This window comes from Diplotaxodon limnothrissa, linkage group LG23 (assembly GCF_057381915.1).
Source record: "Diplotaxodon limnothrissa isolate DT_005_m linkage group LG23, D_limnothrissa_male_GT1.1, whole genome shotgun sequence".
Taxonomy (NCBI): domain Eukaryota; kingdom Metazoa; phylum Chordata; class Actinopteri; order Cichliformes; family Cichlidae; genus Diplotaxodon; species Diplotaxodon limnothrissa.
Window position 1 is genome coordinate 401,242 of NC_140617.1, and position 10,186 is coordinate 411,427.

Genomic DNA, 10,186 nt, shown 5'->3' on the forward strand with positions numbered 1-10,186 from the left:
GGAACAGAGAGAGAGAGAGAGAGAGAGGGGGGGGGGAACAGAGAGAGAGAGAGAGAGAGGAACAGAGAGAGAGAGGAACAGAGAGAGAGAGAGAGAGAGAGGAACACAGAGAGAGAGAGAGAGAGAGAGGGGGGGGAACACAGAGAGAGAGAGAGGAACACAGAGAGAGAGAGAGAGAGGGGGGGGGAACACAGAGAGAGAGAGAGAGAGAGAGGGGGGGGAACACAGAGAGAGAGAGAGGAACACAGAGAGAGAGAGAGGAACAGAAAGAGAGAGAGAGGGAGAGAGAGAGAGAGGGGGAGAGGGAGAGGGAGAGAGGAACAGAGAGAGAGAGAGAGAGAGGAACACACAGAGAGAGAGAGAGAGAGAGAGAGAGGAACAGAGAGAGAGAGAGAGGAACAGAGAGAGAGAGGGAGAGAGGAACAGAGAGAGAGAGAGAGGGAGAGGGAGAGAGAGAGAGGAACAGAGAGAGAGAGAGAGAGAGGAACACACAGAGAGAGAGAGAGAGAGAGAGAGGAACACAGAGAGAGAGAGAGAGAGAGAGGAACACAGAGAGAGAGAGGAACACAGAGAGAGAGAGGAGCAGAGAGGGAGATGGAGAATGAGGACAGAACAGAGGTGGAACAAGAGCAGGTGAGACACACATGTTAGTCAAATGGTTGTTTACCAAAAGTATCACCGTATCATAGGTCCTCATGTATCTCGTACCTCGTGTTTCTTTTTAGGTTTGTTATTTTTCAAATTCTATATTTATTAAGTTTTGCAGCTTGTTTGCACAACAAGGATAAATAATTATATAAACGTTTCTGAATCTAAATAGTGGACTTTGGTAGAATTAAAAATAAGTGTAGTGCAGGTCTATGATGATTTTAGTGCTACTATCATCTAGTTCTGATTCTGGTTCTGTTTTGGTTAAATCCTCAGTAGTCCTGATTTTGAACTGTTGTAGTCCTGTTTTAATTCCGGATCAGTTCTGGGTCTGGTTGAATTGGGGTTTAGTCCCTGTGTCTTGATGCAGCCCCGACTTTGTTCTGCCTTACTGCTTAATTAAAATACTAGTTTAAGGTGTCCTGCACATGTGATATATATATATATTTCCCTATATGAAGTCTTTTTTTTAAACAAAACTCAAAACACAGCCTATTAATCTTTCAGTCATATCTGACCCCCCATGATGAACTGAAACTCAGTTCATCGTGTGCCATATGATTAATGCCTTTTCACTGCAGCGCTGTTTGGACTGTGCTTGTGACTCGCCTCCGAACAACCCAGTCAAATGTGCAACATAAAGCCCGCCACTGCCCACCATCCACTTCCTGTTCGCACAGTTTAAACTAGCTGACAAATGTGCATCACATCAGTAGAATAAATATATAATTAGAAATGATTTAGTCTTCAGTAGTGTTAACAACGCCTTTTTCTATTTCCCCCTTTGATGCTAAATTAATCCTAAAATCAATTCTAAACATTGAAACTTTTAAAGGAAAAAAGAAAACAAGAACACTGACAATCGTGTCGCATTGGACAGTTACACCTCCACTGTCTTGGACTACATCTGTTTCTGTGTGGACAATGTAACAACTTGGAAACGATTCCGTGTGATCCCTAATAATCCACCCTGGATGACACACGGAGTTCAACAACTTATTCGAACAAGGAACAACGCTTTCAAATCCGGGGACCAGGAGGCATACAGTGCTGCCAGGGCCAACCTGAGAAGAGGCATCAAGACTGCCAAGCAGCAGCACAGGAGGCGTATCGAGGCCAGGTTTGAGAACAACACAAACCCAAGGCAGGTCTGGGAGGGCATCAGGGCTATCACGGACTACAAAAGAAGAACACCATCACCCTCAGCCGACAGTTCTACTCTGGCTGAGGATCTAAATCTCTTTTATGCCCGTTTTGACAGGGAGAACACCGACCCTGTCCTGTCCCCTCTCCCCTCAACCGACCCTGCTCCGGTCCTGAGCACTCATGAGCTGAGGCGTGTGTTCCGGAGCATTAACACCAGGAAGGCGGCCGGGCCGGATGGAGTGCTGGGCCGGGTGCTAAAAGACTGTGCTGCGGACCTGGCGGACGTCTTCACCTCTATATATAACACCTCGTTGTCCTGTTCACTGGTACCATCCTGTTTCAAAGCAGCAACCATCGTTCCCATCCCAAAACAGTCAAATGTCACATGTCTGAACGATTTCAGACCTGTGGCACTCACCCCCATTCCCGCCAAATGCCTGGAGAGACTGGTCATTAAACACATCAGAGCTGCTTTTCCACCATCCCTGGACTCGCACCAGTTTGCATACAGGGAGAACCGGTCAACCGAGGATGCGATCGCCACAGTGCTGCACACATTACTGAAGCACTTGGAACACAGGAACACCTATGCACGGCTCCTCTTTGTAGACTAAAGCTCGGCTTTTAATACCATCCGGCCATACAAACTCCGTCCCAAACTCCACCAACTGGGACTTAACTCCTCTCTGTGCAACTGGATTGTGGACTTCCTCACTAACCGTAGACAGAGTGTCAGAGTGAGTAAGAACACCTCTTCCACCCTTGTGGTCAACACCGGTGCCCCTCAGGGGTGTGTTCTGAGCCCTCTGCTATACACTCTCTTCACCCATGACTGTATTTCCTCCTGCGCGTCCAATCTCATTGTTAAGTTTGCAGATGACACCACAGTGCTCGGACTTATATCCAACAACGATGAGACAAACTATAGGACAGAGGTGCAACAACTAGAGTCATGGTGCCACGACAATAACTTGGTCTTAAACACCAAAAAGACCAAGGAGATCATTGTAGATTTCCGGAAGAGGGGTCATAACAACCATCTGCCTCTCTTCATTGGCAGTGAGGCGGTGGAGAGGGTGAGCAGTTTTAAATTCTTGGGGGTAACTGTGACCGAGGACCTGTCCTGGGGCAACCATATCACCTCAGTTGTACGGAAGGCCCAACAGCGCCTCTACTACCTGAGGAGACTGCGGAGCGCACACATTCCCAGATCTCTGATGTTGAACTTCTACAACTGTGCCATCAGCAGCGTTCTGACGTATGGATTTCTAGTGTGGTTCCCCAGCTGCACCAAGGCCGATCAGCAAGCACTCCAGCGGGTGGTGAAAGAAGCTGGCAGAATTATTGGAACAAGTCTGCCAGAGATCAGTAATATCTTCCCCACTCGCTGTCTGAGGAGGGTGCACAGTATCCTGCGGGACCAACATCACCCTGCGCGCCACCTTTTCCATCTGCTGCCCTCAGGGAGAAGGTACAGGTCTATACAGGCCAGAACATCCAGACTGGCCAACAGCCTGTATCCACAGGCTGTGAGGCTCCTGAACTCTCTGCCCCCCTCTCACGGACAATAACCATATCCAACTTCTTAATAGCAATGAACTGGTCTGCATTGGTGCATCATATCTTTATTCTCTTCCCCCTCCTGCCCCCCCCCCCCCCCCCTCTTTCTTAAATAGATAACTATCATATCTGATATCATATCTCACAGTACAATAATATTGAATGGGTTGCATTGTTGTATTTTGTCATGTTTCTCAGGTCTTTGTCTGAATTTCTACGAACATTATTGCTAAGGATTGTCTTATTGCATTGGAGTCACACTGGGTTAAATATGTACACTTGGGTTTTAAGGGGTATTTATTATTTTCTTCTTTTTTTTGGGTTGTATGGAAGCCCCAAACGCAATTTCATTGTTCTTGACAATGACAATAAATAAATAAATACTAAAAAAAAATACTAAATAAATTAATCCTAAAATCAATTCTAAACATTGAAACTTTTAAAGGAAAAAAGAAAACAAGAAGTACAGATTCACATTATGATTTTATTTACACAGTAAAATTAACAGCGGTGCATTTCTATAAGCAGTGATGAGGCGATAGAACTTGTGTGAAAAACAAACAAGCATGTAATTCCCAATTCTACCACAGGAGGGCGACAGAAACACACGTGTCATGCAAAGAAAACTCTCAGGTAAAGTAATGTGTAATGTTTCGTCATATGTGACCCTCAAGTATTTCCAGTGAGCGGCTGATTATTTACAGATTCTAGATGTAAAGCCACGGTGAAACGAAACCTTTATAGGAGATACAGGAGAGGTGGAGGAAGATCTCAGCCTGGGTGTTTATTGTCTTATGTAGTCTGGAAGATGAGTGGATGGTGGGGTGGGTGCAGTTTTCTCTGTGGTGGGGTTGGGTGGACTGTCCCGGGCTCTGTGGGGCCGGGAGGCGCTGCTGCACTGGGCCCCGGTCTGGATGGGCCTGGGCCCCCTTTCCCTGGCGGGTCGCGGAGTATGGGGGTGCCTACTGGGGTCAGCGGGGGAGCTGGCCCCAGGGAGAGGTCACTTGCCCCTCCCTTCCTTCCCTCCCCATCTCCAGCTGCCTCCCTCTTCCCGCTCCACCACAACCACCCACACATGCAGGGCCTTGGAGTAGGGGTATGTCACCAGGGTGCAGAGGAGGCTACCCCCCCCCCTCTGTCCCCTTCTGGCTGCCTCTGCCTCAATTTTATCCCACAACTTAGACATTCACATTACTCACACTCTCATTACACATACATATAGGATCTTGGGGGTGGGCACGATACACGGAGTCCATATTACCATCAGGGTGTACACCCCACCCCTGGCATCGTTGCCCACCTCTCAATTTTAAATACACGTAGACATTGAGGGCTAGCAGGAGGGACCATGCGCTTACCTGCTGCTCTCTGGCAGGTAGCTCCATGCCCTCCTGGGTTTTAAATGCACCTTAGAACACATATGCATCAACATTACAATGAACGGGTGGAGGGAGGTTCGGAGTCTTCTCTCACCCCCGTTCTCTGCGACCTGCTGGAGCAGGGGGGCTAGGACTAGGAGGAGGAGTTGGCCGTCCGACTGCGGTCTGGAGTGTGGAGCCTTCCTGCTGCTGCGGAGTCGGGGCGGTCTGCCTCCCCCCACCGCAGGGAAAAGGGAAACACCACCTGGGTCTGGGTGCAGTTCCCCCCTCCAGGGGCGGGGGCACCTAGACCCGGTTTGTAGAGTACGCTTGGGGAGTGTGATCGTGTGTACAACGTCTCTTTATGTCTGTCTCCACGTTGGTTGAGTGTGGAGTAAGTGCATATGAGAGCATGAGGGTGGGAATGGATGTTTGTGTCTGTGTGTGCCTGTATGTCTGTGTCTATATGTCAGGTTGGGTGTCAGGCGCCACCTCTCTGGGGACATCTCAGGCCCTCCAAGGTTTGGAGGCCTATCTCCCCCTACCACCACTTCCCCTGCCAGTGGCGGACCCCCTCAGACATCAGTGCGTTGGTGGTTCTTTGTGTCCGGGGATGGGCGTCCAGGTACACACCGGCTCACTCCTTGACGGCCGCTTATCGGGGCCTGGAGCCTGGGGCTCGCTCGGGCCACTTCGGAGGTGGGGTGCCCCCCGGCCTCTCGGCCTGGGGCTCGGTCACTCAGGCGCAGCTGGCTGCCGGCGGAGCTCACGGGCGCGTCACTGCAACTCCCCCTGGCTTCTGCTCCGCGGCTGCTGAGTGAGCCCTCATCTGGGACTCTCCTCAGCTCTTTCTGGGACAGTGGCGCGGCTGCCCCTCTGTTGGTCTTCCTTGGTCTCTTGTGTTCTGGGGGCCTCTGGATGTCTGGAGTTTTGATCTCCTCCACACCTGCTTCAAGCCCTGGAGGACGGGGCTGTGGCCCCCCCACACTCCCTAGCAGATTATTACATGAAGGAACCTTTTAAAAAAACAAAAAACAAGCGCGTCCATGCTCACAGGTGTACACACGGGTGATCACACCCTACACCCTTTTTGGCTCCTACCTCAAAGCACACTGTGTTCTGTTGATCTTATGTGCTGCACAATAATGTTTAATATTTAGTATTTACTGTCATATTCCCATATATCATTGTGATGTTGTTTATTCTATTACTCTTGTTCTCTTCTGCTTGCTTTCTTTTTTCTTTCTCAGCAGGTGATCCAGGTGATTGATATATGCATTTTTTTTCTCTGCCCGTTCTGTTGGTTTTTGTCTTTTGCCCTTCTCCCCCGTCCCTCTTCTCAGCTGTTTCTCTTTCCCTCTTTCTTTCTCCCCTTCTTTCCCCCAGTCAAGTCTGTCCTGTATTCAGTAAGTGAAAATAAAATAAACAATAAAAGGTGAATCAAATGGACCATTACGGCAAGGCTGGGATGGTCAGTTTGGTAAAGTAAATCCGTTGGGCATCTTTCTTTGCCTTTAGACAACAATTCTGATGCAAAAGAGCCAAACGGGACAGGCCAAAAAAAAAAAAAAAAAAAAAAAAAAAGGAAATCGATCAGAGCTGTAATGAGTAAAGGGCCCAACTGCACCACAACTGAAAGAGTAATTTTATGACTCACCTCCTCAAAGTTTCCAATTAATTGTGTGGCGTGAGTGTCCTGTTATGAAATGCGTGTCTGTGCTGCAGGTGATCTTCAGATACACTCTGGCTCTGTTCAAATACAAAGAGGACGACATCCTGAAGATTCACGACAGCGTGGAGATCTACCAGTACCTACGCTTCTTCACAAAGACCGTCTCCAATGCCAGGAAGCTGACCAGCATCGCCTTCAACGACATGAACCCATTCCCCAGCCGGCTGCTGAGGAACCGGCGAGTGCTCCACCTGGAGCGCCTGCAGGCGGAGCTGCGTGAGCTGGAGGAGCAGCACAAGGAGTTCATCACCGAGAGCGTCGTACGGAAAGACAAAGAGCTTGACGTCATGGTGAGCGAGGACGACGAGGACCTCTGATCACACGGGACGCTTCAGCTGCTCACTTCGAGACGACGATGAGTTTTCCATGAGTTCAAGAGAATTTTACTAAACCGGCTGTTAACTGGTTTCCTTCACACCAAACACAGGATTGTGTCAGGTTCACCATCTCTACTAACACTACAAGGAAACAGACGCATACAGATTTAACTGCATCACATCTCTGAAACAAGCTTGCAGTAAACAAATGTGTACTGTGTTCACGTGTGTAATAAGTCAGGCTGCAGAAATGTGCAGATGTATTTCAGTGAATTCATTTGGATTAATATGTGATAGCTTATTTATTTCATTGCATCTTTTGCTTTATACCTAAAAATGCGTGACATTTCTAAATGTAGTCACATCCCTATGAAACATGGTTTATTATCAGCTGTAGTCACAGCTGGTGATAAAGTAATTAAATGTCCAGCTATTCAAAAATAGGGCATTCTGCACAATGAGTACTTTTTGGTACTTGAAGTATATTTTGATGCTGATGCTTCAGGGCATTGTGCTGCATTGTCGAAGCTCTCTGGGCTTCCGGTTAGAACGACCTCACAGTGTTTTATTTTGATCTGGTGTAAAGTGCATTGTGCAGAAATGACAGCATGATAGTCACATGATAAAACTGACTTTTCTTTTTTTTTTTAATTTTACTGGGTGTGCATCTTGTTCAAATGTCTTTTTCAGCATTTGTACATAAATATTCTGTATATAAATATTTGATTTTCATTTATTTTACAGAGTCCTTTATTTTGTTTCACAAATATGACATTCATGTCAAATGACATCTGCAGACTTTTTAATGACCAGCAGGGGGCAGTGTATTGCAGTCTATGAGAACATTTACTGAGACCTGTTTCATGCACTAGTTTCATGTCTCATTGAATCCAACATGATGTTGATTTTGTAAATTAAGGTCACATGTTCATCACATCTAATTTCAAAACACTGATCAATTTTAAAAAAAAATGAATTCCATACCAATTGCAGGAATAAAATAGGAAAAAAAGAAAAAAAGAAAAAAAAGAAACGAAACCTTTATTAATGAAACAACTATGTTACATCTCTATATTGCTGGGATAAATACAGTGTGATTATACTACTGCTAGTCTGAGTTTTAAGGCTATGTTGGGCTTTGCAGCAAGATTTCACAGTGGTTATCCTCCTCTCGCATCCGTCTCAAACGCAGTACTTCCAGAAGCAGGCTACAGGCAAAAAGACAGCATTTTGTACAATGAGCTCATATTAAGTATATTTATAGTGTAATGATTGTAAATGTTAGAGCTTACGTTCTCCGCGTTTCCTTGTTATGGATTTGCCTTCTACCATATTAGCTGTAATCTTCCTCTCCAGCTCCAGGTCCTCCCTCAGCACTCTCAGCTAGAAATACAGATCAAAGTGATTATAACACGTCGAGAGAGGTTTTCCAATGTTTTTGTGAATTACTGTAACAACTTTTGAGAATGTGAAACAAAAAATGAGTGCGCCATTTATACACGAGCAGCTTGTTCACATTATAATAACATCGAAATCACATTTTATTAGTGCCAGTTAAAATAAGCCTTACCTCCTCGATCTCAGCTAATTTATTAGCCAGCTCAACACCTGCAGAAAGGAGACCCAGTTAACCAAAGCAGAAATGTACCTGTGCATGTTATCACAGGCATTTGTTTGTAGGTCTCACCCAGAGGATCATCCTTTTCCACTGGGACCAAGCTTTTGTGCAGTAATAGTGCCAGAATCTTGCTCTGGGAATCTGTGTCTTCTTTCTGACTGAAAGCAGGGTTTCCTGGATGTACCAAAGCAAACACACAGTGAGTTATATGCTTATTATCTCTCAATATGTTGAAATTTGATAAAACTGTAGTGATAGACAAAGCATTTAATTAGCAGTTGCATGCATTTGGCATTCTAATTCAAATAAAATGTGCTGTTTTGCACACTCACCTGGATTAAATATGCTCCTCCCGTCTACATTGAGCAGTAGAAACAAACTCAGGAGTCCTAAACAGTAGCTCACAGCTGTAACCCTGTCCATGGCATTCAATGTAATGTTTCAAGCGGATTTCGCACTGTGAGCACTCCTTCGAGCAAGGCTAGATGTCCACTTGCTTAAAACCATCCCGTCAATATATTTATACTTCTCCGAGCTGGGAGGAGGGGCCTGTCGGCCCCTTGATTACTAAATTCACTTCTCGTCACTGTAGACTTCGTCACTGAGCCACCTTCTCACGGGGCCCGTGAATCGTCTGAATGAAATACAGCGATCTGACGCGGACGTGCGGCCCAGAAACCCTACATCACTCTGACACGGGTAAATCAAAAAGAGAGGATGCTATTAATCAACCTGTTGGTTGTGAACCAGGATCAGATGTTCTTGGCACTCGCAAGTCTTTTTCTTTTACTTTAATTGCTTCCTAAAATAGGTACGCAGGAGTGGGTTGGCCTAGGGAAAGAGTGGCAAGTAAATTGATTCGGTCCTTAAGTGCACCATAACCAGAGACGGGCTCTTCAATCTTGGCTTCAGGACTGCTTTGGAGGTGAAGAAGCATCCATCACGGAGGCAACGCCAAATATCCCACACCTCCCATTTTACCGTATCCTATTCTATGAATCAAGGAAATCACATTTCATACGTCAGCCAGAGGAGCGCACACAGCGTTTGTGCAGGCTAAGGGAAATGAACTGCTTGAACCTGCTAAATTTGGCTGTTATTATAAGAGTCCTTTGAAATGAGACTTGCATACAGGGGGTTTCCACAAGCTCGCTCCTTTAGCCACTCATCTTCTAAATACACAAATAAAGAGACTACAAACACGAAAGCTAAAGAATCAGGAAAGACTGTGCTGAGGGGATCTTCAGGGTCTGTAAATGAAAACCAAATGTACCGATAAAGAACTGAAACTAGGCTACTGAGTCTGCAGGAGGCAGTCACTGTTCACGCCAACTAAATATCATTTGGATGCACTTAAAGACCTTACGATGCATTCGTAACTCTGTAACAGCATAACCCAAGCAGTTTAAGCACTCCTCAGAGCCCCACAGCCTCCAGTCCAGCTTCTGTTCTATTTCATCTTTAACATCAGAGGTCAGGCCTTTGTTGACCTCATTGTATTTCACTGAAAAACTAAACAGTAAAACTGCTTTGCTTAAGCATCACTTAAGGAAGCCGTCTGTGCACGCGACCACAAACAATCCCATTGATTTATCTGCAAATGGACCCTTACCATCGACTTATTTTAGGGATGTTATCTCAATTGGAAGCGGTTGTGGTAGAGCTGAACACCAGAGGGAGCAATTAGATTATCATAATCAAAAGAGCAGCTGCAGTGAGCGTGTATTTTATAGAAGGCATGACGCGTGTAAATGCGGATCCATTCACTCAGTCTGCCTTGACGGTTCCCACACATGAATCGTTGCTC

General features: G+C 46.2%; 1 protein-coding gene across 1 annotated transcript; it reads right to left on the minus strand.

Annotated features, from left to right (window-relative positions):
* Positions 1–7,943: 7,943 nt before the first annotated feature.
* uts2d (urotensin 2 domain containing) lies at positions 7,944–8,802 on the minus strand. The gene is made up of 5 exons (XM_085349001.1): positions 8,712–8,802; positions 8,449–8,553; positions 8,332–8,369; positions 8,054–8,144; positions 7,944–7,969 (listed from the first exon to the last, which is right to left on the minus strand). Exons 1-5 carry the CDS (start codon positions 8,800–8,802, stop codon positions 7,944–7,946), a joined length of 351 nt encoding a protein of 116 aa, XP_085205127.1.
* Between the last annotated feature and the right edge of the window lie 1,384 nt (positions 8,803–10,186).